Genomic DNA, 27,009 nt, shown 5'->3' with positions numbered 1-27,009 from the left:
TTGTTTGTCTGTGAAAAATTTAAGCTCTCCCTCAAATTTGAAGGAGAGTTTTGCTGGATAAAGTATTCTTGGTTGGAAATTTTTCTCTCTCAAAGTTTTAAATATGTCATGCTACTGCCTTCTTGCCTCCATGGTGGCCGCTGGAGTAGTTACTACTTAGTCTTATGTTGTTTCCTTTGTATGTGGTGAATTGCTTTTCTCTTGCTGCTTTCAGAACTTGCTGCTTCTCCTCAGTATTTGACAGTCTGATCAGAATATGTCTTGGAGTGGGTTTATCTGGATTTATTCTATTTGGAGTTTCCTGGGCATTTATGCTTTGTGTATTTATATTGTGTAGAAGGTTTGGAAAGTTTCCCCAACAATTTCTTTGAATACTCTTTCTAGACCTTTACCCTTCTCTTTCCCTTCTCGGACACCAATGAGTCTTAAATTTGGATGTTTTATTTTATCTATCGTATCCCTGAGATCCAGTTCGATTTTTTCGATTTTTTTCCCCATTCTTTCCTTTGTTCTTTCATTTTCTGTTCTGTGGTCCTCGAGGAGGCTGAGTTGTTGTTCAACTTCCTCTAATCTTGTATTATGAGTATCCAGAGTCTTTTTAATTTGGCCAACAGTTTCTTTTATTTCCATAAGATCTTCTATTTTTTTATTTACTGGCCCCAGCCAGGAGTGACACCACACCCAGGGCCACAGCAGGGAGGGGTCACAGGGCTGCGGAGGGGTGAGGATGCCCCGGTGGGGTGGTGAGTGACAAGCAGTGGCTCCATCCAGTGGCCCATCAGAGCCTCCCAGTGGTAGTGGAGACTTTTTTTTACTGGTAAAAAATGCTATTACTATTACTGCAACACGTATATGACACAAGGTCAGTCACAGAGAGGACAGTGCCATTTAATTAGCAGGGTCCCAGTTGGAAACTTTCTATCATCTGCCACTTTTTCACCTTCACTTTCTCCTTTTCAACCAGTGCCTTCTCTTGCTCTCACCTTTGGGACAGCTCTTTCTTCTTACCATTCTAATATGATTTTCCAGGCCATCAATGTGCTGATGCTGCCCTGGGGGCTTTGGGGGATCAAGGTACTTTCCTGCCCATTGCCCATCAGGAACCAGGTGGGAACGGCTCTTCCTGCAGCCACTGAACCGCTGCCTGGCTGAGACCCTCAGATTTCCTCCTCCTTCTCCCTCCGTGCTCAACCCACAGAGGCTCTGACCCCCACCACCCCATCCCACAACCCCTGCAGACTTTTCCCACTCCCTTTGCTCCTTCTTTTATACTGGGAAAGCAAACACCCACACATGTGCCTCCAGCATCTGTGTCCAGAGGCACAGAAAATGACAAAGCGAATACCACGTGGCCACTGCCAAGGTCCCAACAGAGCTCAGTGCCCAGGCCCACCCTAGACCAATGAAACTGAACCCAAGGGGCTGGGCCCAGGCAGCTGCAGGTTTGGAAGGCTCCCCCAGGTGATTCTGAAGCCCAGGGAGGGTGAGAGCACTGGCCTGAGGAAGGGGCTATTCACAGCTGGCTTGGAAAGCCCAAGAGGGCCACCCTGGGCTGTGGTGGGGCGGTCACAGCAGGAAGTCAAAGTGGGTGACGAAGGGAGAATGAGGAGGCAGCAAAGCAGGGCGTGGGGAAGGGGGAGAGGAGAAGGGGAGACCAGTCCTGGGGGGTGGCAGTGATCCCAGGGCTGGCTGAGGCAAGTCATAGCTGAGAACTGAGAGGGACAAAATCCCATGCCAGGAGGGAGGGAGGGACTTCCTACCTGGCAGCTCAGGAACCGGCAGACTTGGGGACTCTGGGCCATCCTCGCTGTCTGTGTTCTCATCCGTGGAGCCCGCGTACGGGTCCTCACCATTCTCCCCCTGGCCCGCGGGCTGCCTCTGTTCCTTCTGCTCAGCCACCCTGGGGGGACCGAGAGGGGCGGGAGCATCAGTGTACAGGCTGGAGACCCCTATATCCAAGGCTGGGGCCACCCTAACCCCAGCCCCAATCCTACCTTCTCAGCTCATCCTCGGTGTCCCCAGAATCTTCTGCCCCATTTTCCTGTTCTTCTGCGAGTGGAAGCTCAGTCAACGTGAGGGGCCCAGCTTGTCTTCAGGGAAGACTGGTAATTTCCCTCCCGGTATCACACCCAAGTGCAGACACAAGCGTCTGGACCCCCGATCCCAACTGCTGTCCTGATGCAGCTGTCTGGAATCCCAGCCCCCTGCTCCTTCAGACCCCATGGTCCAGGATCCAGCCTCACCTCTCCGGGACCCCCGAGTCCAGCTCCCTGTCCCCTGTCCCCTCAGACAGGAGAGTTTGGGTCTCCAGCCTCCTCCTCCCCCAGGACACCGGAGTCCAGGCCCAGCCCCTCCCTCAGACTCTGACCTGACTGCTCCCCCTCGGTAGGAGTACCATCCTGGGGCTCTGATGAGGCTTCTGGGGCCCCTTCAGGGGTTGGGGGCTTCTGGGGCGGGCTGGGTCCTGCTGCCTGAGGGAGCTTGGTTTTGCTCGGGGGGCGCTGAGGGGGAGGGCGGGACAGATGGGGACAGATGAGTGGATGGGGCGAGTGAGAAGGGAAGGGGCAGCCTGGAGGGGTGTGAGGGGGGTGCACGCGGAGGCAGGAATGGAGAAGAGCAGGGGACCTCGGCTGACCCATGTCCTCGTCCCATGATACCCTCCCGCACCAGCAGGGCCGTCGGACCTTGCGGGGAGTCTTGGGAGCTTCATCCCCACTGCTGCTGCTGTGCAAGCCCCCCTCGTCCTCGCTGCTCGAGCCTGGTCCCGCCATGAGGTACCTGGGGGAGGAGTCGGGCCTCAGACAAACAGGACGTGGAGTCCCTGGGGGGAGATGGGGAGGCCACTCAGGGAGCAACAACCACCACAGTCACCATCGTGGTCTCCCAGCCTCAGGAAGGGCCCCACGACCCCCAGCCATCCCAGCCTCCCCTCCCTCTTGGGGAAGAAATGCTCTCATTGAAAAAGGAAAAAAAAAAAAATATATTTGATTTCCCCTTTGAGAATCAAAGTCAGTTTTTCATTAGGAGAATGCCTGCCAAGGAAGGGAAAAGTCCTGTCTTACAGGTGAGGAAACTAAGGCACGGAGAGATTAATGGAATCACCCCAAATCATAGGGCAAAGCATGTGGCAGAGGCAAAGGAACGTGTTGCACTTTGAGGCCCTTCTGCACAGGCTGTGGTGGTTCCAAAGCTGGTGAAACACTGTTCAGGAAAAGTCTCATCCCCTGGCTGATGGGAAATGCAGAGGATTTAAAGTGGTAGCCGTTGAGTGAAGAGTCAGTGATCAGTTTATTAAGCTTTTGCTTCAAGGTGTTTTGTATTCCAAGACAGGAAGGAAAAAAAATCCCCAAGTTTTGGTTACGGTGGGGAGGGAGGGCTTCCACTTTTTTTTTTTCCAAAAGCCAGCAGCAAAGTCAATGCTGTTTGTTTTCCTGCCTCTTTCTTCCATGACCCCCTCCCCACCCTGTTATTACAAGCCTGGCTCCTCATCAAAGTGAGAGGCCCTCAAGGGCAAGGCCAAGGCTGCAGACAACGGGTCCCCAGCACTGCACAGCCCAGCCAGGCAGGGGCAGAGGCTCAGAACTCACTTCACACGAACGTGAACAGGCCCCACATTCCCGTTTTCCCGCCCCTGGGCCTTCAAACATGCTGCCCCTTCAGCCTGAAATGTCCTTTCCCTTCTCTGAACCAGTCTACACAGAGGTCTCCACGACCTTCCCAGGCCAGTCCTCTCCCTCCTGTTCTCAGAAGCCGGCACACTCTGGGCTGGACCCAGAGCCCCAGCATCGCCCGCCTAGAGACGAGGAGCAGAGTGGGGGGTGTGTGTGTCTGTGTGCATGTCTGCCAGTGTGCACATGTGTGACACGTGTGGGTAGTGGGGCCTCACCTTCGGGAGGGCAGCCGCCGACGCATGCGGTGACAGTCCAGCACCCACTCTTTTCGTACGATGCGGCCTCCAAGGCCCAGGACCTGGCTGTACTTGGGCGTGTTGGCAAAAGCACAGCTGGTGGGGGCAGGACAGAGGGGTGTCAGTCAGGTATGATCTGAGGGGGGAAGGGGAAAGTGGAAGACACAGAGAGGGAAAAAGAGAGAGACACAGAGGCAGATATGGAAGAGACAGAAAATGAGATAGGAAGGCTGCAGGAGAGATGGAGGAAGCAAAGAGAAAAAGAGGCAGGAGATAATCGGGAAGACAGAAGTAGAGAGACTCAGAGAGAGAGACAGCAAGATGGGGCCGACAGACGGAGATGGGGGAGAAGGGGGTGGGGAGTCTGGGGAGGAGAAGGGTGCACACTCACATGAGGTGGGTGCTGTCCGGGGTCCAGTCTGGCCGATACTTGGCCCCCAGCTCTAGGACCTTGTCCCGGAGCTCCGAGCGGAAAGGGTTCTGGAAGCCACTCAGCACCACCACCACACCCTGAAGGATCTTCCCCAGCTCCTGGGGACCAGCTCGGGGTCCCCTGGGCTTGGTGCCTTCTCCCTGGGGCTTCCCTGGCACGGCCCCCTGTGCTGGGGGAGGGGCTGGGGTCGGGGTTGGGGTACGGCTGGGAGCGGGCACTGGGGAGGACAAAGAGTAGGATTCAGTTAGCACCACCCAACCTGTGACTAGGCCCCAGCCCCTCCTCCCTCAGACCCAGGAGTCCAGGCCCCCAGCCCCTCCTCCCTTAGAATACAGGAGTGTGGACCCCCAATTCCTTTATCCCACTGGAGAAGGAATCTGGTTTACTCACATTTGGGTCTCTTGAGGGTGGGGGGTGAGAGCTGGGCTGATGGTTTGCTGAGGGTCTTCTGTTCTTCTTGGTTCAAATCCAACTTCCTCTTCCCCTTCTCCTGAGGCTGAGGGGGCGAGGGGAGGGTGAGGCCACTGGCTTCTCTCTCCTTCTCTGCCCCAGCAGGGTCTGATGATCTTACCTTGGAGGCGCTACCCACAGCTCTGGAGGCCAGGGGGGATGAGGAGGCGGCGCCAGAGGCCTGGAGTGTAGCAGCTGCGTAGCTGGGTCCTGCCTGGTCACTGGCTGTGGCTACACAGGGAGGAAGTGAACCAGGACGAGGGGGCTGGGCCCTGAGACCGTTCAGCATCTCTCCATGGGACACAGAGTGTCGCTCACAAAACCCAGACGTGGTCAGGAGTCCAGGCCCGAGCCCCCTCCTCCCTCAGACCTGGAATCCAGGCCCCCAGCCCTTCCTCCCGCAGACCCAGGAGTCCAAGCCCCCAACCCCTCCTCCCTCAGACCCAGGTCTCCTGCCCTCACCTGGGGATGTCTTGTTGACCCGGCTGAAGAAGAGAGCCCCCGGCCTCAGGCAGTTGCCACTCTCATCCTCCTCCTTCACACGGAACTGGCCGAGCTTGGTCACCTTCTAAGGTCTCACAAGGTCAGTGTGGCAGGCGGGTGACTGGCAGGTGGGGGTGAAGAGGTGGGGACAAGGAAGGCTCTGGGGAGGGGCAGCAGGTAAGGCTTACCTGGGATGAGGACTCTGGGGGGGCCTCATCCTTGTCTGGGGGGCTGTGAAACCGTACAAAACTCAGGCCATAGGGGGCATCCTGGGAGAGGAGGGGTGGGCGTCAGAGGACCCCAGAGCTCAGCTCCAGACCCCTTAACTTAAGGAAACCCGTTCCTGGCTTCTTCTCTCTTATGGACACACACGTCTGGGGAGGCATCCCAGTGATGACGACGATAACCCTTCAAGCTGTGGCTGAGAACTAACTCTGGTCAGGTTCGGCTCCCAACCCCTTCACACGTATCAGCTCATTTAGCTCTTTGCACCCAGCCACGACTACTGTGTCCACATGAATCCACTCCTAAATGCCCACATTCCTGCCTATGGAAAGGGAGGGGAGTGCTACGGCTGGTTCCAGAGGATGGGGAGGCCCTTTGTGCTCCAAGCTTTTCCCTTTGCCTGGCTGGATGCAGAGCCGTGCGATGGAAGGAGCCAGAAGCCAGCTGGCTGACAGAAACCCCCACACCGCAAGCAGTTACTTCTGTTGTGTGGTGCCGTGACACACTTGGGTCTCCTGTTAATGTGGCTCAGCATCCCTTAACCCAAAGCAACCCTGTAAGAACCAGGACACTGAGGCCGAGAGAGGTTAAGCCACTTGCCCAAGGTCACGCAGCCAAGAGATGCTCTGACGTGAACGACTACTAGACCGCCTCCCTTACTAGCCAGTGGCCCCCTGCACAATTCCTGCCCCTCTGAGATCCTGAGTTTGCCCTTCCTAAACCCCTCCAGGAAACTAAGCCCCCATCACGGGGCTGCAGATGACTGTGGGTCCCATCACACCTCGCAGGACACCAAGCTGGCTCAGGGACCTTGGGGACTTGGCCTCCCCAGAACCCCAGGAAGCCAGCTTTCCAGGCCTCCCAGCCCCATGGGACTCAGACATGGACCCCCCCAGCATCCCCCACCCCAGGACCAAAGACCCTGCGTCCCCAGCCCCTCCTCTAGGTACCTTGCTGTAGGGCTGGCTGCAAACAATTTTGACGCGGTCCCAGCGCTTCTCGGCTGCTGCCCGGACCAACTTGTCAGGCCCAAAGATGCGAACGCGGTTGGGGTTTGAGCCGCTGCGACTCTCAGTAGGGGACATGAAAGATGAGGTAACCAGAAGGACCTGGGTGGGGGGAGGAGGGCACCCACTGAGCATCAGAGCAGACCGGCTCATCCAAGACCTCCTGGAGGTTGGGGAGGAGGGCAGGGGGCCTGGGCAGCCCCCTGCTGACAGGAGTCCCAGGAATTCAGCTCGAGCCTCACTGTCTCTGACATCCTCCATGTTTTCTGGGCTCCAGACCTTCCCTGACACAGGCCCAGAGGGTTCTTTATCGTTTTCATGTCTGAATGGTCCTTCTCGAATCCTTTCCATCGTCTTCTACTTCCAGCAATATGGCAGCTAGATGTCCTGAGAAGCCCTCCCAGTAGAGAACATCCGCAACAGTAAAATATCTGTTGGGAATGCATGGCTGAGCCCGCGGAAAGGCAAGGGGAAGAATTGGAGGCCAGAAGTGAGATGGCAGAATCTAGAGCAGTAGGGGAGCTGCGCCGGTTAGGAAGTGAGTCTCTCGGCTCCAAACCCACCCTCCTTCAGCCAACAGGGGGCGCCAGGGGGGCTGCCAGGCTGCAGGAGGCAGCGGGCCCTGCTCGTCCTTGCCTTCCACCCTCGGCCCCCGCCAGGCTCGCACCCCTGCAGCAGCAGCTCCTGCCCACAGCAGGACCCCCGTCTGTGGCTTCCCAGCGTCAGAGCCGGCCTCATCTCCCCAACTCAGGGACACCAGCCAGCAGGCGCCCCCTCCTCGGGGTCTGAGTTTCCACTCCCCAGGGCCCACCTCCAAGCTGCTAAGCAGCTACATTTCAGTAATTCCAACCTTTTCCGGCTGTTCCCCCAGCCCGATGGGTGGCAGCTGCTCCCTGCAGTTGCTCCTTCACGGTATCTTAGTCTTCTCTTGTCGCCTTTTCAGTTCTTCAATTCCTAGCTACTAATTCTTTATATTAAATTCTCTCTGTTAAAATAAGTGGTGTGGTGCCAGTCTGCTTGGTGCTTGCCTTCCTGCCGCCCAGGGGTCACAGGGCTGAGGTTTAAAGGGCTCGACGAAGGGGCCTGGGGGGGGGGGCCCCCAAGCCTGGGCTCCAGCCAGGACGAGTGTCCTAGCAGAGACCAACACCACGTCACAAAAGCGGGGACACCCAAGGGCAGCAGCCTCAGTGGGTGGGTTGAGAAAATATCCTTGTGGAGGGAGTTGGAGGATGCCTGCCTGTCTCGGCCTTGGGAACAGCAGAGAGAAAAACTAAACTTGCTCTATGGAGAACTTCTAGCTCCAAGTGTGTATTCTTGATACACACCAGTATGCATGAAAAAAATGAAACCGAAAATATTAAGTGGTTCCATGTGGGTAGTACTGTGGATGCCAAGGCAAATCCCCTTTGGAGGAAGGTACTTCAAACCAAATCCTCAAAGAATTCCCAGAGATACAGTCTCAAAGAAGGTAAATTAACAAGAAGGTAAACAGCCCTATGAGGAAATAAGTTACATGACTTAGGGTCAGCAGAAAACACAAATTGCAGGCTCAGACCCACAACGACTGCATCTATTGAAATTATCAGGTTCAAAATACAAAATAGGTATGTTTATGAGAATTAAAGAGATGTTGACATTATGATGAAAGAAAAATGACAATCAAAACTGGCCACGTGGTTTTGAAAGAGTGCGGAATAGCTGTGTTTCCAACCCCAGGGGATAAAGCACGATGGATCCAAGCAATCCCATTCCCTCTGCCAGGCTGGTCCAAGGATGGGCACATAACCAGCTCCGGCCAATGTGATGTCCGGAGGGAGGCCACTCGACCTCTTCTCCCACTTCCTGCTCTGAGGGTGACTAGGTGATGGATGGAGCAACAGCAGTCATCTTTGGATCACGAGGGCAAGTCTAGGAGAATCAAGAGGTGCTGACCCAGCTCCCTGATGTTGTTAAACTGTGCAGTCAACTCTGGGTCTGCCTGATGCGAGACCTCCTCCTTCAGAAACAATAAATGTTCATATGTAGTAAGCCACTTTTAATTGACACACTGTGACATTCATGAACTCAGAGAAAAACAACTATATGCTTCTTTGTGCTCAGCTCTGACAGGGAAAAGGAAACATCAAAGACAAAGAAATTGTATAGAAGGAAAGCATCTGCCTGGCCATGACTATACTTGTTTATAAAAGGCCTTCAAGCTGGCAGGGAAGTGAATTTATCATCTAGTGACTAAATGAAGAAGGTAGCTGACCATCAAAGCAACACAAACTGGTTGGCAGCTGCCATCCCTACTAAGAGGCAGATTTCCCCAGAATGCGCTTTCCTTCCGTTCACTGTGAAGGGGAAACAACCCTGGTTATCAGGCTGTTTTGTTACCTAACACTGTCTTTATGCCTCTGGAATTAAACTTTTAATCTCTAGACTATGTTAAGCTTATGCGTCTCCTTTGTAGAATTTGGAGGGGGAAAAAAGAACATGTAGTTGATTTTGGAGACGATGTATTAGTTATCACAACGCAGGCCTTACACTTAATATGTAGGTGACACCTCTGATGCCCCCCTCTGCTCCGCCCTTTTTCCTTTTCTTTCTGGGTTCTTCCAGCCACATCTAGTCTCTGGGTGAAAACTGAACATTACAATTCCCAGAGTCTTTAATTCCATCTTGGCTAGAAGGTATAAAAGAAACCTGAGACGCCTTTAGAAGTTTCACTAAAAACCTTGAAAGAATGGAAGTGGTGGCATAGGTGTTTTCAGACTTTGAGAAAATAAAGCCTGGGACTAGACAGATAAGCAAAGACTAATAAATATTCACAAACCACGAAGAATAAAATTTTAGCTAAAACTGTGTTTATTCTGCTTTCACCATTATGGAATTTTGCTCTAAATCTGTTTGCCAAGAGCAGAGATCTTTTTTTAACAGTCCCAAAGTCAGCTGACTTATATAAACTTGAGAATAAAGATGTTTGTTATAGGAAGCCTCATTTGTTAAAACATACCTTGCAGAGCAGAAAAAGCACTTGATAAAATTCAACATACATTCAGAACAAAGCTCTCGACAGACTAGTAATAGAAAAGAACTTCCACAACCTGGCAAAGGACATCTATAATTAAAAACCCCACAACTAACATCATACTTAATGGTGAAAGACTCAACCCTTTCCCCCTAAGGTCAGGAACAAGGCAAGGATGTTCGCTCTCATCACTTCTGTTTAACACTGCAATAGAGTATTCTAGTCAGTGCAATAAGGTGAGAAAAATTAAAATAAAAGGCGTATAAACTGGAAGGGAAGAAAACTATCTTGATTCACAGACAACATGATAAAGTCTGTGTAGAAAATCCAGAGCAATCTACACAAAATTACTAGCATTAATGAATTAATTTAGCAAGGTCCTAGGGCACAAGGTCAATGTGCAAAAAAACCCCAAACAACTGGAAAATGAAATACAAAAAAATCAGTAGAACAGCATCAACACTTGAGGCCAGAATCACTGGTAGATGCTAAAACTAGTGGGTGCAAGTTTGAGCAGTAACAAGATATTTATAGTCTCAGATTATTTCCACACAAGACACTTATTAATAACAAAGGAAAAAATATTCAGAGAAACCTGGCAGCTACCACCTTAACCAAGTGACAAAGTTAGAATCATCAGTAACGGAGCAAGTCAATACCACATGCCTCATGACGAGATCCCTGAGAACACATCACTTCTGTGGATTCTGCCAGAAGGGATTAACCTACATTTAATCAGGAGAAAACAACAGACATTCTGTACCACGAGTGACATTTTACAAAATCACCATCCTCTACTCTTCAGAAATGTCAATGGCGTGAAATACAAAGAAAGTCACAGTAACTGTTCCCAATGCAGGGAAATCTAGGAGACAAGACAACTTAATGGAATGTATAGCTTGAATTTTCTTTTGCTATAAAGAACATTATAGGAACAATTAACAGAATGTGAATAAGTTCTTGAGATCCGATGACAGTACTGGATCAATGTTAATTTCCTAATTTCGCCAATTGTTAAAATGTTAAGTCAAAATGTCTAGAAATGTTAAGACAATGTCTTTGATTTTTAGGAAATACTCGCTGGAGTAGGTAGGGGTAAAGGGGCATCATTGTATGCAACTTATTCTTGGCTCAGAAAAACATACGTATGTGTGTGTTAACATTTGGGGAATCTGGGTGAAAAATATATGGGAATTCTTTGTACTACTTTGCAACTTTTCTGTAAGTCTGACATTACATCAAAATAAATAGTTAATGACAAGTTGGTTTTATGATTTGTATGGAAAAGCAAAGACTCTAGAAGTGCTGAGAGAATCTTGAAGAAGAATAGTTAGAAGTCCCAACGTTCCCTGATTTCAATGTTTACTATTAAGAGAGTGTGATACTGGCACAAATACAGACACATAGATCAATCGAACATAATGGAGAGAAACCAAATAGACCTGCAAACATACTGTCAATTAATTTTCAACAAGGGTGCCACAATAATTCAATGGGAAAAGTAGTCTTAAAAAAATGTCTTCTCAACAAGCATATAAAAGACATACAGAAAAAATGAACCTTGTCCCCTATTTTAAACAATACATAAAAATCCACTTGTGATAAATCTTAGATCAAAGTATAAAAGCTAAAACCACACAACTTCTAGAAAAAAACATAGAAGACTACCCTCATTACACTGGAACAGGCTATTATTTCTTATAGGAGACAAGACACCAAGCATAACCGAAAGGCTTGACAGATCGGAAGTCATCAACTTCTGCCCATCAAAAGGCACTATTCAGATCATGCAAAGGCAAGCCATGGATTAGGGGAAGAGACTGGCAACAAACATATATGAAAAAAAGACTCTGAAAAAAATTACCTAGGAAACTCCTATGATAAAAAGATAAGCAACAGATAAAAAATACGCTAAAGACTGGACTAGACAAATGGTGGCCAATAAGAACATGAAAGGTACACCATTTTGTTACTTGTCAAGAAAATACAGATTAAAGTAGTAATAAAAAACCACCACACGCCCACCTGAAAGGTAGAAATTAAAAAGACTGACGATAACCAAGTGTTGGTGACAATGTAGAGCAACTAGAACTCTCATACACTGCTGGAGGGAATGAATATAAAATGATACAACCATTCTGGAAAACTATCTGGCAGTTTCTAGTAAAATTAAAACATGCATCCAGCCTATGGCAATGCAAATCCACTCTTAGGTATTTACCCCAAAGAAATGGGAACTTATCTCCATACAGAGACTTGTGTAAGAATGTTCACAGCAGCTTTGTTCATCAGAATAAAAAACTGGGAAGTCCATCAACAGGAGAATGGATAGACAGAATGGACTAATATCCACACCATGGAACACAACTCAGCAATCGAATGGAACGAGCCAATGACATTTGCATGACATGGAAGAATCTCGAAAACAGTAAGTTGAGCAAAAGAAGCCAGACACAAGAGAGTATATACTTTATAATTCCATTTACATGAAATTCTGAAGAGGTCTATAGTGATGGAAAAAAGATGAGTGACTGCCTTGAGCTGGGAGTGGGAGGACTGATTAAAAGAGGGACAAGGGAACTTTCAGGGAAGCTTAAGATTTGGGTGATGGTTGTGCAGGTGTGTACATTTGCCAAAACGCTTTAACCTATACATTAAGATCTATGCATGAGATTCCGTGCAAAACACGTGTCGATTAAAATTTTTTCACTGCAAGAAAAGAAAATGTTTCTTGTTGAAAACTGGGTTTGTTCTCTTAGCGTTGTAAATTCTGTCCATCACAGTAGGTTTATTTGTACCCACGACATTTTGCTCATTAACCAGCTGGCTGGCTATGACCTCACAAATCCAGCTCTAAATAATTCAACCCTTTAAAAAAAAAAAAGGTTGTGCTGACTGTTTTCATATTCAGAATGCAGCTAAATTTTGTACAAATGTGATGCAAATAAAGTGACTAACAAAAGCCTCTCCAATGCAAAATCTCAATTTGCCAGGCCATCTGTGGCAATCTTTAAGAGAAGCAGTTTTTTTTTCCTGAGCGGTGACTGGATCTTAGAAAAAACAAGGGCCTCTGGTTGTTTAAGCAACCACGAAGGAAATTCCGTTTCTTCCTTGAGTGTGTTCATCACCCTGTGTCTCCTCTTTTGTGTCCTCTTCTCACTGGACTGGGATTGCCTGTGACTCATCTCCAGCCTGCCCTGGCCCGGCACCCAGGAGGCCCCGGGGGATGCTATCGGGGGTCGCTGGGGGGGTGGGGGGCAGCATGGGCCTTCTCCAGGTCCTGCTTACCTCATAGTCCTGCTCCCCGGCCCCTCCGGCCGAGCTGCCCACCAGCACCTCCACGAAAGCGGAGCCGTCATTCCCAATGTCTACGCTGTGGATCTGCTCCTCCTTTTCCAGCTGTGGGGAGCAGGAAAGCCCCCGTCAATCCCAGCTCTGCCCTTGGCCTCGCTGTGGGGCCTCGGGAGAGGGGTGAGCCCCACCTGGGCTGCCAAGTCCCCTTGGAATGTCAACTCTGTGACAGTGGAGGTCAGGGCTGGGTGGTGCCACTGTGTCCCCTGCCCCCAGCACAGGGCCTGGCATGGAGCATGAGCTCACAAAATACTCATTGACTGCATAAAACTTCCCCCCGCCACCTGCTTCCACCAACCCTTCCAGACTCCATCAGATCTGCTTATAACACACCGTCATGGAGCTCTTCTTGAAGCATCTCCAGAGTTACAATTTTGTACAAATACTCATACAGATAAATGTCACATATGTCACCCCTGCCCCTGCCTTGCATCTGGACTGGTGCATGTGTGTGGCCAGTGGGCAGGTGGCTCCGGGTGCTGCTCAGAGTACAGTGTGGCCTCTTCCAAGGACTCAGGGGAGACTGCCAGCTGGACTGTAGGGGGCAGGGCCTCAGGGACACAGCTGGCCTAAGGTACAGGGGCCCCAGCTGGGGACGGGGAGGCTAAGGCAGATGGGCCCCCTACTTTCTGGATGACCACTATTCCTGTTGAACTTGGCCTTCTCTGGGAGGAGGCGATGGGAGGATACTGGGGAAACGATGCCTCCTCAATCTCATTGCTTCTGGAGATGAAAAGAGGCACTATCCCCTTATCCCAGAATTTAAATGCCTTTCCTCTTCGCAGGGGCAGGGAAAGGGTCACCGAGAGATCACTGAGTCCACAACCCTGACTTAATCCAACCTTCATGCTTGATTTTGGTTCTGAAGGCTCCTCCAGAAAAGGTTCTTCATATTGTCTAACCACATTCTTCCAGCTGCACCTTAAATTTAAATACTCTGAATCAAGTAGATACATATGATGGCATGGGGACTTAGGGTTAAGAGAGTGGGTGGGGATGGCTGAGGAAGGCAAAGAATGGAAGTATGAAGAATAGCCCCCCAACCACCTCCTCTTCTTCAGCCCCAGAAGGCCTGGCTTAGCAAGACATACTGATTCAACTATTCCCTGTAACATAGTACTCTGCATTTGTGTTTTAGCAACCATCAGAGTTGAAAGACATACAAAAATAAATGATCTGACGGTTAAAAAAAAAAAAAACAATCCAGCCCTGCCATTTCCAAGCTGTGCAAACCCCCACTGAAGTCAACAACCTCTCTGAGCATCCGTTTCCTCACCCTCACCTGTGAAAGGGGAGGATCATCATAATAACCCTCCTTCTGAAGGAAGCTGAGGTAACACAGGACAACTGCAGCGAAAGCTGAACGCTGTGTGCCAGCCATGCACGTGCATCTCCTCACACTGCTCACCCGCCACTGAGCATTATCTCATTTCACACAGGAGCACACACAGGCAGGAAGTGGTTACCTACCTTCCCCAAGGCCACCCAGCTGGTGACCTTGACAGACTAGCTCCAGAGACCCTGCGTGCTCCTCCGCCAGACCACACAGTGTGTGAGAAAGAGGCGATGCTGAGGGAAAGGCCTTCCTGGCTGCCTGGCCACTCCTTTGCCTCCACCACTGCTCCCAACGCTGAGCCCTGGGACGGCGTGGGGTGCTGCCCGAGTACATGGAAGTCCTGGGCTGGCTTCTCAGCCCCCTGCCCCACCTGCTTGCTCTCCTCCAGCCACACCAGCCTTCCTTCTGTCCCGAGAATGGGCAGGCTCCTTCCTGTCCACCAACCACTGCCCCTGCCTGGAGAGCTCTGCCCCCACGCCTCCCGGTGGCTGGCTCCTTCCACCATGCCAGCCCCTGCTCACGTCGCCTCTTCCCTGACCCACCAAAGTTGCCTCCCTCACCCCCTATGAGGTGCTGCTCCTTACTCCCTAGCCCCAGTTCATTTTCCTTATCACCACTGGGTATTACAGAGCTACATTTTTTTTGTGTATTTGTCCAGTCCTCTGTCTCCCCCACTACATATTTAAGCTCCATGAGGGCAGGGACAGTGTCCGAGTCATTCCCTGCCCTGACCCCGACACAGGAGCAGCACCTGGCCCTTCCCAGCTCTGCTTACTTCCTGGCTGTGGGATCCTGGAGAAAATGGCTTCACTTCAGCCATTTCCTACCTCAGTTTCCTAATCTGTAAAATGGGGCAGTGGCCTTATAAAGTTGTTGGGCAGGATAAGTGAGGAATACACATAAAAGTCCCCCGAACGGTGCCTGGTACAGAGCAGGCATTCCACAAACGTCATCTAAGCCTGTAACGGGGCCTTTGGCACTTTCCTGATGGATGGGGAGCCCCTCAATACTTCCCTGCTCCTTGCCTCAGTGTCTCCTTTGATCTCACAAGGGGATGGTCAAACCTCAAGTTTTCAGATCACTCACTGTGAGCCAGGTGCTGGGTGGATGAGTTTCCTGTGACTGCTGTGACAAATTACCAGGAACTCAGTGGCTTAAAATAACATAAATTTATTTTCTTACAGTTCTGGGGGCCAGAAGTCTGAAATTGGAACTTACGGAGCTAAAATCAAGGTACTGATAGGACTGTTTCTTCCGGAGGCTCCCAGGGAGGATCCGTTTCCCGGCCTTTTCCATGTCAGGAGGCCTCCCTCCTGCAAGGACCCCCTCCAACCTCTGCTTCTGCCATGACATCTTCTCTGTCTCAGACTTTTCCTGCCTGCCTTTCCCTCACAAGGACTTTTGGGATGACTTCGGGCCCATCTGGACCATGCAGGACAATCTCCTCATTTGGAGATGCTTAACCAACCACATCTGCAAAGCCTCTTTTGCCAGGGTAAGGTAAGAGATTTGCAGGTTCTGGGATTAGGACATGTGCATCTTCGGGGGCCATTAATCTGTCCCTCTCACTTTCCTGAGCTCTTTCTGGATCCTCACAACCACCTCAGGAGGAAGGTTATCACCCCAATTTTACTGATGGGGAAACTGAGGCTCACACAGGTGAAATAAACAGCTCACACATCACACACAGCTAATTACCAGCAGAGCAATTCAGACCCAACCACCCAACTGCAAGGCACTGTCCAACACCAACTCTCCCTGCCAGCTCCGCTACTCAGTCCTTGAGGTTAGAAGTCACTATCTGTACCTCTCCCCCAGCACAGAGCGCAGGGGCCTGCATCTGGTCGGATTTATATATCTGTGCCTTAAATGAGCGATTCTCATTGTATATATACCCATTCACAGTTTAAACACATATATATACTCCCAGGTATTTCTTCTTCTTGATAAGTAAAAGTTCTAAAAATGTTTATACAGATTGTACACTTGAAAGTTGTTAAGATGGGAAACATTATGTAGTTTTTATGTTACCACAATAAAAATTTAAAAAAAAATAGAAGTTTATATGGTCAGTTTGTTATCAGGCACATCACTAAAAATATACATAGGTGAGGACAAGCAAATTATTAGCAATAAATTACAGAAGATGAAAGTAAAAAGAAAAAAAAAATCTCAAAAACAGTCCAAGGTGGTTCCATGGGAGAGCCACGCAGCAGCCCCTGCCTCTTCCCACGGGATGGGAATTCCTCAGACAGACAGAGAGCAGGGAAATGCTCCGGAAACTTGGAGCAAACGTGCACACATCAGGCCTTTTAATCGGGTCCTGCTTCCCGATGAACCCGCATCCCAGACCCTGCTAACCCATCCCCACACCGCCGTGTCAATGTCTCCTAACTGGACGAGGGCTCAAACGCCCCTCCCCACCCAGGCTCCTGAAGCAGCAGCCCCCTTACACGCATCCCAGCCGTCTGATGAGATGGCCACGCCTTGGCCATCATCTACTCCCCATCCCTGCAATATGACACAGATGTCCACTCCTTACTTCTATTTAAATCGAGGAGGAGCATGCCTCCAGTAAGAACGCACTGATATTATGTGTGTAGTGTCATTATTTTTTTGATCTGTGAGGTACCACCACCCTGGTCAAAATGGGAAACATCTCCAGCATGCCAGAGGGACCCCTTCTGCTCCTCTCAGTCTCTGTCCCCAACCCAAGGTGACCGCTATTCTGACTTCTAATACTGCAGGTTAGTTTTGCCTGTTCCTGCACATCACACATACACACCTTCACGTCTGGCTTCTTTTACTGAGCAGGATGATTCTGAAATTTGTCTGTTGGGTGAAGCGGTAGGGAGCTGTGAGAATATACCACGGTTGGTCCAATCTCCCGTCGGGGCCTCTGGGCTGCTGCCTGGTTTTGACTATTATGAAGAATGGACCTTCTAGTACAAAATCCTCAGCAGGCAGAAGCCCTCGCTTCTCTCACGGCACAGGTGTGGAACCGCCAGGTCACAGAGCAGTCCAGTTTAGTGCTAACCCTGCTCTGAAGCTTGCTTCTGACCTGCCTCGGTGCCTAGACTCCCCTGCACTCTCCCAGCCTCCCCTTCCCTCTCTGGCTGCTCCTTCTGTTCCTTCCTGGGCCCGGTTCCTCTCTGCCTGTCCAGAAATGTAACAGGTCCGAGTCCTATCCCAGACTTTTCTCAGGCCAGACCAGGGAATCTCAACCACCCCAGGGGGTCTGGGAGGTGGGGGTGGGAGAGTCTTATCTCGGCCTTGGGACTGGGCAGGGGGTGTCCAGGAAATGCGTGAAATTGTGTGTATGACTCCTGGGATCTGTTTCCACTTTTCCGGGGATAGACAATGGTTTTCGCTGGTGTTACACGACTTAACCTGTCAGGATCACCTTAACAGCCAAGAGCACAGACTCAGAGGCTGGAGCCCTGCTGGCTGCTGAGACTCGGGCAGGTAACTGCACATACCTATGCCTCAGTTTCCTTAGCTGCAAAATGGAAACAGCACAGTAGAAGTGTGAACCTGCTGGGGTGGCATGTTCGGTGATTTCAGATGCACTGGGCAGCCGGCACAGGGCCTTGCCCATAGTGAGTGCTCAGTAAGTGCCAGCTGTTAGGACAAGGGATTGAGCACAGATGACCACTACCTGTGGTCCAGCCTGTGTGACCCTTGCTCAGGAAGACATAGTTCATGACAGCAAAGCAAATGGGACACGGAAGGTTAGCCAGGTTCCTGAGAGAGAAATTGTTAAAAAGTTGTGTCACATGTACAAAATGCAACATTAAGTACTGTTTAAATGAATAAGATAGGGCTTTTTGTAATGGCTGTCGATTTCCAAGATAAACTGTTATTTGAAAAAAACAAGGGGCAGAACAGCCTCTATTCTAAATATTTTTAAAAAGTGGTGGCAGGGGTGAATATGTGTACTTCTTTGTATATAGAATAGCCTTGGAAGGCCACAAAAGAACCTACCAACAGTGGCTGCCTAGGGAGAGATGAACTGGGTGACAAGGGACAGGGGAGGAAAGAGCTTTTCTTTTCAGCATACACCCTTTTGCACCTTTTGAATTTTGCACCACATTCGGGTAATACCCATCTGAAAAGTGAAGTTAATAAAACCACAATGGTTATACAACAGAATACCACATAGAAATGAGAATGAACTATCTATAGCTACATCCAACATGGGTGAAACTAACAGAACACTGAGCAAAAGAAGCCAGACACTGCATGATTCTAATTACATAAAATTCAAAACCTGGCAACACAATCCATGCTGTTTAAAGTCAGATAGTGGTTACCCTTGGGAGTGGGGTAGGAGGCAGTGAGGATGGGGCATGAGGGGACTGCTGAGGGCCGGTCACGTTCTGTTACTTGATCTTGGTGTTGAGAAAATGAGGTTTCAGTTTGTGAGGATTCCCTGAGCTGTACACATATGGGTACACTTTCTACATGTATGCCACATGTCTTAAAAAAAAAAAAAAAAGAGGTAAAAACATTTAAAACATCGCAATGTGCCATCTTGCTGTTGAAGATTTCTCCTAAAGAACCCACCTCCAGTGAAGCAAAGAAGTTGCACATGGCCCACCTCCCAGCCATCTCCTCCTGGCCCAGGAACGGTTAGAAAAGAGGTCAGAACTGCCCCCTCCTGGGAGCAGGTGACCGGCTGACAGCAGAGGCCCCTGTGGCCACCTGGACCAAAAGAGGTGTGTGTGCAAATGTCACAAGCAGAGGGGCTGAGCCCCAAGTGGCAATATCTGGCTGTGGCCTAAGAGTGTTTAGAAAAAACACAGGGTGGTAGGAAAACCCACAGGTTAGGCTATACATCTTGGTATCCAAAAATTTCTGCCTTATCACCAATTTGAAGGAACCAAAATCAACCGTCAGCGGGGAATGAGTTACGGCTAATACGGGCAACCACCAGAGGCGATCAGATTCTCCGGAGGGTCTCAGATGAGGGCTAAGTTGACAAGCTCTCTGCCATGCCCGCAGCAGTCTGTCTCAACATGGGAACCAGAGGGAGCCCTGTAAGCTGAAGTCAGATTCTGCCCCTCCTCTGTTCAGAAACCCCCAGGGGTACCCATCTCACCCAGAGTAAAAGCCCAAGTCCTTACAGTGGCTTTCCAGGCAGCCTCCAGCCCCATCAGCTCATCTCCTCCCTCTCTCCCTGCAGTGACTCCACTCCAGCCACAGTGGCCTCCTTGCTGGTCCTCCAACACGCCAGGCACAAGCCCGCCTGGGAGCCTTTAGTCTTTGCTACTCCCACTACCTGGAATACTCTTCCCCAGATATTTGCACAGTTCACTCTGCTTAAATGTCCCTTCTCAGGGAGGCCTTCCCTACCCTCCTATTTAAATGAAAACTCTCACAACTCACCATGGCCCCCTCCCCTGCTGAGGGACTCCCTCTTCCCTTCAATTGCTTAATTTCCCTCCATTGCATTCATCATCGCACATGTTTTACTTATTGGTTTCTCCATCAGTCTTTCTCTACCAACACAAAAGTTCCACAGGGACTGAGATAGCTTTCATCTATGTTGTCCATTGCTATGTAGCCCTGGCACCTAAAGCAGTGCTTGGCTTATAGAAGGCACTTAACAAATATCTTTTGCCTGAATGAATGAACAAACAAATAAATCCACCCACTCCTGAGTCTTTGGGTCCTATCCCTGTGCTGACAAGTCCCACACTTCTGTCTCTGGCTCCACATTAAATCCCTCCCTGAGTTCTGGATGCCCCAAAGTCACATCAAACTGGGAAGTGCCACCCAAACATGTCACCTTCCCAAGCTGCCCCCTCTCTGGGTTTCCCATTTCAGTGACAGCTGCACCTTCCCCCTCAGTCTCTCAGGTCACAGAATCCTATGCCTCGTCCTGGCCCCTCCTGCTCCCTCGCCTTCCATGTCCTCTTTCCTGTCTCCGTCAGTCCCTCTGCTCTCACTACAACGGGGGGATTTCCCCAGTGTCACCTGATCAGGAGAGAGCCGGGCAGAATCATCACCCAGTAATAAAAAACAAATCCATCCCTTTACACAAACATGTGTATGTTGACAGAGCACTTCTGCAGACATTATGTCACCGAACTATCACAACAACCTGGGGTTTAGATCTTATTATTCCCAGAGAACAGAGGAGAAAACAGGCTTAGATAAATGAAACAATTTGCCTGAGGTCACAGAGTGAGTAAGAGGGAGAGCTGGGGACTTGCATCCAGGTCCCAAGACTAAACTGTAAGCAACCTGTATCTCCCTCAGTTTAAAATATTTGACTCTTGGGTAAGTTGCATAACTTCTCTGGGCTTGAGTTTCCTCATCTGTAAAATGTTAACAGTAAATGCTAGGTCATGAGGTTTTTATGAGGATTCAATGAGTTAATCCATGTGAGGTGTTTAGAACAGTGACTGCCAGGCTGTAACATTGAATAAGCATTAGTTCTCATTTTTACTATGTTAGGGATTCGGGAGATGTTTAAATTACCCAAATCATTCAGAATATTTTATGAGTCTGTGTATTTTTCTTGGGAAGAGAGTCCGCAGCTTCTATCAAATTCCCAAAAGCCTCTGTGACCCCAAACTTTTTTAAAAGCAGAGGGCAAGACAGAGGCTGACGATATGATCAGAATCAAATGCAATCATGCAAGCCTTGTCCCCAACATCTCTCCCCAACACCCCCACATTCAGAACTAAGGAATGTGGCCCAAATCAAGAAAGCTAGTGAATGAACACAAGGCAGGCGACAAAGGGGCAAACAACACCAGCACTCGGGTGTGACTTCAAGTCCTGCCTCTGTCATTTACTACTGGTGATGCTGCTTTTGTGAAGGCCGAATTCATGCAGGTAAAACATCTAGGTCAGCATCTGGCCAACAGCAGATGCTTAATATTAATTTAGCTGTCTTCTCCCATCATTTTCTTATCCCTGACAGGAATAGCCTGTTTGGAATTCTGTAGCCATTTCAGGTCAAGCCGCCCTTTCCCGTTTGCCTCCCTCTAACCTCACAGAGCTGTGGTATGAACTCAGTGAGAACACGAGCAAAAAGCACTCAGAAAGGACCTGGCCAGCATTCAAGAAATGGAAGCTTCCCTTCTCCTCCCCTATACCTCAGTTTCCCCATCTTGAAAATGGGGTTGATTGGCTTAGACAATCTTCAAGGATATCTTCCAGTCCACTGGCTCACTCTATTCTGGCTGAAGAAACTGAGGCCCAGAGAAGCAACCTATTGGGGCCACAACTGATTCCTGTGTTTGTCCCGGGCCTAGTCCTGGGGTCTCCTTGTCTCCTCTGCTGAGGGCACCAGGATCGTGCTGCCCATTTTCCAGGTAAGGAAGCTGAGGCCCAGAAAGGAAAGTGACTCAACCCACTGCCAGCTGCCTCAAGAGCTGAGTCTGGATCCTGAGTCTCCAGACTCCTAGGGAGGGGGGTGGGGGGGTGGGCAGGGTCACCTGCAGGACCACCGAGATGGTCTTCTCGCCTGCCTTGGCAGCCCGCCATTTTCGGTAAGTGTCCGCCTTGAGGAGGTTTTCTGCACAGTGGGTCTAGGGGCAAGAGTGGGAAATGGAAGGGTTACGACACAGCGCTGAGACCTAGACCCTCCAAGTCCTCTGCCTGATAAGTTGCCTGATAAGCTCCTCATTAATCCCCCAATCCCTGCACTGAGTTTCCCCTGCAACCTTCCGCCCTGGAAGTTCACCTACGGGCTCTCCAAAGAAGCTCCCCTCTTCCACTTTTTCTCTCCGGAAGTTCCACAGATGCCCAGAAATTCCTCTATTCCTCATCTCTGAGAATTCACTTATAGCCTTCCGGAAATTCCCACTTGGCCCTTCTTAGACCCCTCTGAAATTCCCTTTTACACCCCGAAAGTTCCTGTAAAGCCCCCTCCCCCATCAATTCTCTACGTCTTCCCACTTCCCGCATGCTAGCCCTCACCGAGTCCTGGCTGCTGCAGGACACCACATGACGGAGGCGGATCTCCGGCATGTCAACGTAGTGGGTTTCACCTCGCCCGAAGACTCAAAGAGGGTCCGGGTTTGGGGGCGGGAAGGGAGGTGGGGGTGGTGCTGCTCCTCTGTGCGAGCTTCAATGCGCAGGCGCTTGAGGCGCGGGCCTTTCGAACCGCGGCGCGCCGTCACGCGCGTCGACTCCGCGCATGCCCAGTCGCGCCTCTCCAGTAGGCGGTGCTGAGTTCCCTAGCAACGATCTTTCCCCTGGCCCCTCCCTCCGACCCCTCCACCCTCTAGCCCCGCCTCCCAGTGACAGGCACGCACGACTTTCCGGGCGCCTAGCAACAGGAGAAGCCTCCGGGATTGGTCCCTAGAAAAAATTCGCCATTCTCATTGGGCGATGAAGTCACTCCCAAATTGAAGCCTAGAAAGCAAGACAGCAAATCTGAGTTGGATCTTCACCGGCTCCACTCCACAGTCACCCTTCCCCTACAAAAACCTCAGATCTCTTTCAAGGTTGTGCCTGAGACCAAGAGAGAGTGGGTGACAGACCTAAAACACAAAACATGAGCCCAAACCAAGCACACACCCAGCCTAGAATGCTTCCACCCCTGCCTCAGTTTCCCAATATGTGACCTGTGGGCATCTGTCTCCTACCATGCCTGGCCCCGGCCGCTGACAAGCACCCCTCTGTTCAGTTCCCGTGTGATCCAGGCATGCAGCCGTGGGCTGGGTCGGAGCCGGCGACAGTCCAAACACAGAAGCGGGTAAAGGAGAAGGGAAGGGAGACAAGGCGCCACGGCCCCCGCAGGACGAGTCTGGACATGCAGGGCGCTCCCACGTGGGGCCCCACCCATGCTGGGCGCCTCCTTGGGAAGAGAGGGAAGAGAGAGAGAACCCCGGACCTTGAAACTGGCTCGAACCCCGCGGGGAATCAAACGACCCGACTCCGACCTTAGGCTTCCAGTAAAGAAAATGGCCGGTGCTAATGTGAGAAAACAGGGCAGTGACCTTCTGGGTCCTGATGGAAGAAGGAGGTGGAAGCCCAGGCTCCTGGGTCCCCGTGGAGGAGGGGGCTGGGCACCACATGTCCAGGTCCCTTTTGGACTTGGTTCCACCCCCGTCCCCCCGGGGCTGGTGAGGCCTGCCCTGGGCTCTGACCTCAGCTCCTCCCGGCCTCAGGGTGAAGGTGGGTCGGGGCGCACCCTTCCTCAGCTCCCTATAAGGGCTGGGGACCCAGGGCTGCCGATTCACACACCATGAGGCTGTCGGAGAGTCCCGGGACCTTCCTGCTGGCCTTGGCGCTGTTCGGCACCCTCCTGCGCCTTGGTGAGTGGCTGGGGGCTGGACTCAGGAGATCTTCAGGGAAGAGGGGACTATGAGAGAGCATTCAACAGGATCTTTAAGGGGGCAAGGGGAAGCATCTTGAGAATTCGGATTAAGGGAAGTGGCCAAAAGAAGAGAAAGCCTGGGACCCCAAGGGAAGAAAAGCTTACATGATTGAATCCCTAAGAGGAAGGGGCTTGGTGGGCCCTGAATCCCTTGTCCCCCAGGTAGATCCCAAAATAAGACATCAGAATTCTAGGAAGTCAGTTAAGACCAGGAAGATGGGGAGGGGAGGGGGGGAGAAGGAAAGGAAAGGAAAGGAAAGGAAAAGGAAAAGGGAAGGGAAGGGAAGGGAGGGGAAGGGAATGAAAGGAACACGAGATTCCCTTTCTCTCAGGCCACCAACCCCACTTTCCCCAGGACCCTGTCTCCTCTCTCAAGACAAGGGGTCCATGCCCCCAGCCCTCCGGATGGTTATTCTCCCTCCTTAGCCTAGGATGCAGACCCCAGCCTCAGGTACCACCGCCTGAGTTCCCACTGTCGTCCAGACCTCCTTGTACCTACAAGGGGAGCGTCTCAAAACCCAGAACCAGCTGTTCCCAAAGCTTCCCAGAAGTCCCTGGAAGCCTTGGCCCCGCCCCTCCAGGCCCCCGAGCGTTCTCAGAGGACCCTGGCGTCCAAAGCCCCCAGCCTTGTAATTAGGTAACCAGGCTCGGTGGTGGAGTCGCTTCCCGCCCCTGGCAGCAGCCTCGCGTCCTGTCGCGGCTCTGCCCAGTGCCCTGGCCAGCTCCTTGGACAGGGACCAACGCTCCGCCCAGGAAAAACATGGGAGGCGCCGGGCCCTCCTCCCTTAGGAGCAGCAGCCTGGGACCCCTGCCCCCGTCTCCCTCGGGACCCCGGAGTGGAGGTCGGGGTCCGCAGACCCGGCTCCAGCGCCGCCCTCCCCCCTGCAGGGAGCGCGCTGAGCTGCGAGATGTGCAAGGGCCCCGGGCCCGCGTGCAGCGGGAAAGTGAAGACGTGCGAGGCCGGCAAGGACGCCTGCGTGACCGTCGTGGGCGAGTCCAGCACAAGTACGAGGGCGGGCGTGAGACGGGGGTGGGGGGCTCCGGGTGGAAAGAAGAGGCCACCGCGCGGGGTGGGGTGGGGTCATCGCCGTGCGCGGGATGGCGGGACCGCGGGAAGAAGATGGGATGGGGGGCAGGGAGAGGGCAAGACCATCTCGAGGTGGAGGCAGGAGACTTGACCGGGGAGACAGGAACCAGTGTGGTCAGGAATTTCTAAAAATGAGACTTTCCAAAAGTGGAGGAAGAAGTCTCTGGGGGAGGGAGGGCAGCGTGAGTAAAGAGACTTTTTTAGGCGGGAGATGAGGAAAGGACTAAGGAAATAGAGAAATAGTGAAAAGGGAAGAATCTAATAAGCTAGAGGGACAAGAGGGATGGTCCTGAGGGTGACCGGCGGGCAAAGGGTCAGGGAAGAGACCATTCTGGACGGGAGGGAGGAATCAACCAAAAGCCTCGGAAGAGACCACGGGTGAGCGGCTGGAAGAGACCATTCCTGGCAGGAGGAGGAGAGCCGGTGTTGGTGTAAGGGGAGAGGCGGAAAGGACCACCTAGCTAGGAAGGGGAAGATAAACACGAATTAAGGAGCAAGTCCTTATAAACTGAAGTAGACATGGGGCAAGTGGGTAGGTTGGTGAGTAAAATGTAAGGGAGAGGAGGGGTCTGACTTTAATGGAGGAGAGCAGACCTGAGAAACCAGAGTGAGGGTTATAGGAAAAGAGCACTGGGGACCCTTCATCCCAGGTGGGATGATGGGGCAAGGAGTGGGAATGACGGCTGTGACAGCAGGTTAGGGGTAACTTTGAGTGCAGGAAGAAACCAGCCCGACAGGAGGGAGGAAGTGAGCAAGGTGGAGCAGAAGGCTGCACCTGTCCCATCCACCCAGCAAGTGGTGGGGCCCAGGGGACAGACCTGAAAAGGCTCAAAGGGACCACCCAGGCATACAGAGGGAGAGAGGTGGCCCTGGGAGGCTGGGAGGGAAAAAACCTCTGAGCTGCGGGCAAGAGAGGAAACCATTGGATTGGGTTGGAAGAGACCACCAGGGCTGGAGATTGGCAGAGACCACCCTGGACAGAGAGGGGGTAGGTGTTGGGGGAGAGGGACAGAAAAATCAAGGTTTGTTGGACAGGACCACCCCATATGGGGGAGGGCGAGAGTCCTGGAGGTTGGAAGAGACCACCCCAGAGGGGCAGGGGAGTGGCCATAGTGGCCTGCTGAAGACTACAGTGGGCTGGAGGAGGAGAGAAGGATGGCTGTGGGGTGGGTCAGAAGGGACCTGGGTCAGGCAGGCATCAGGGATGTTGGCAGTGGGGAACTGCAAGAGACCACCAAAGACAGATTGGGGCAGAGTAGGGAGAGCTACCTAAAAACCTACAAACGGAACCTGAGGCAGACAAGGGGGGATGGTTTGGGGGGCCTAGAAGAGACCACTCCAGGCAGTGAGGGAGGTGCAGATTGGGGTGACCGGAAAAGACTACCCCAGGCAATCACAGAGTGGGGGAGATGTTGGGTTAGGGGAGACCTGAGGCTGGGGTGGGGTTGGTGAGTGCTGCCTGAGCCCACCCCACCCCGCAGAGGGCCACCACTCGGTGAACACCTACAAGGGCTGCATGAAGTTCAGCGACTGCTCTTCGGGTTTTGTGTCCACCACCATGGGCCCCAAGGATTACATGGTGTCCAACACCCGCTGTTGCCAGAGTGACGGCTGCAACCGCGACTCCCTGCCTGGTAAGTGCCCGCCCTGCCCAGTGCCGGGAGCCCCTTCCAGTCCCGGCCCAAGAGTCCACGGTGTCTCTGCCAGCCTGCTACTGTCCTGCTCTGTGACATTGGGAAAGCACCTGGCTCACTCTGAGCCTCAGTGTCCTCACCTGTAAAATGGGTTGTGCAGTGTCTCTTAGCAACCGGTGTCCTCCAGGGTTGTTGTGAGGTCGGGAGAAGGGCTGACCACCCCACTTTCATGCCCCCAGCTCCCCCGAACAATCGCACTGAGAATGGGCTCCAGTGCCAGGCCTGCATCACACCCTTCCAGGAGACCTGCTCGGAGACCCATGCAGCCCGCTGTGTTGGCCAGGAGACCCACTGCATCTACTTCGCTGGCAACGTGCAGGCCGGTGAGGGGCCAGGGGGCCAGGAGATGGAGGCCCAGATCTCTAGGTTCCGGGGGATGAGGGGGCTCCAGAAGGTGGTGAGGAATTGGGGCCTAGAGGCTCGGACTCCAGACTGAAATCCCCTTTCCTAGGTATCATCAACCCCAAATTTGCCACTCGGGGCTGTGCTACAGAGAGTGCCTGCTACACGAAGCCTGGAGCTGAAGTGCCCTCAGCCTCCTATCTCTACCTCCTCAGCCGAGTAGAATGCCTGCCAGCCTCCCAGCCCCCAGGCAGGGCTGAGTGAAGAAATGAAGATATGTGGCCTGGAACCCTCATTTGTCCTCAGCCTGCAGCTCTCCATATGCCTGTAAATTAAACAGATTAA

The 27,009-nt window shown here is 51.8% G+C and overlaps 2 protein-coding genes across 8 annotated transcripts in view; one reads left to right on the top strand and one right to left on the bottom strand.

Annotated features, from left to right (window-relative positions):
* The window catches only part of XRCC1 (X-ray repair cross complementing 1), a 26,488-nt gene extending 2,248 nt beyond the window's left edge, over positions 1-24,240 (bottom strand). Inside the window, exons 1-16 of one of the 7 annotated variants that reach the window (XM_037820628.1) lie at positions 23,409-24,240; positions 22,808-23,019; positions 22,137-22,574; positions 21,653-21,745; positions 12,804-12,914; positions 6,449-6,607; positions 5,462-5,542; positions 5,253-5,358; positions 4,912-5,021; positions 4,731-4,836; positions 4,299-4,557; positions 3,887-4,003; positions 2,685-2,778; positions 2,369-2,501; positions 1,995-2,046; positions 1,761-1,900 (exon numbers count right to left, since the gene is read on the bottom strand). In XM_037820628.1, coding sequence (XP_037676556.1) covers positions 1,761-1,900; positions 1,995-2,046; positions 2,369-2,501; positions 2,685-2,778; positions 3,887-4,003; positions 4,299-4,557; positions 4,731-4,836; positions 4,912-5,021; positions 5,253-5,358; positions 5,462-5,542; positions 6,449-6,607; positions 12,804-12,914; positions 21,653-21,745; positions 22,137-22,187 — 1,612 coding nt within the window. In that variant the 5' untranslated portion in view covers positions 22,188-22,574; positions 22,808-23,019; positions 23,409-24,240. The other 6 variants (XM_037820627.1, XM_037820632.1, XM_037820631.1 and 3 more) reach the window with 6 other exon arrangements.
* On the top strand, positions 24,157-27,009 carry LOC119521961 (phospholipase A2 inhibitor and LY6/PLAUR domain containing). Its single transcript, XM_037820703.1, has 5 exons — positions 24,157-24,178; positions 24,430-24,546; positions 26,110-26,262; positions 26,502-26,645; positions 26,774-27,009. The coding sequence occupies exons 2-5, from the start codon at positions 24,450-24,452 to the stop codon at positions 26,926-26,928; spliced, it is 549 nt and encodes a 182-aa protein (XP_037676631.1). The 5' UTR covers positions 24,157-24,178; positions 24,430-24,449; the 3' UTR covers positions 26,929-27,009.

Source organism: Choloepus didactylus, chromosome 27 (assembly GCF_015220235.1).
Source record: "Choloepus didactylus isolate mChoDid1 chromosome 27, mChoDid1.pri, whole genome shotgun sequence".
In the NCBI taxonomy this organism is placed as follows: domain Eukaryota; kingdom Metazoa; phylum Chordata; class Mammalia; order Pilosa; family Megalonychidae; genus Choloepus; species Choloepus didactylus.
This window is presented reverse-complemented; position numbering and strand designations above follow the sequence as displayed.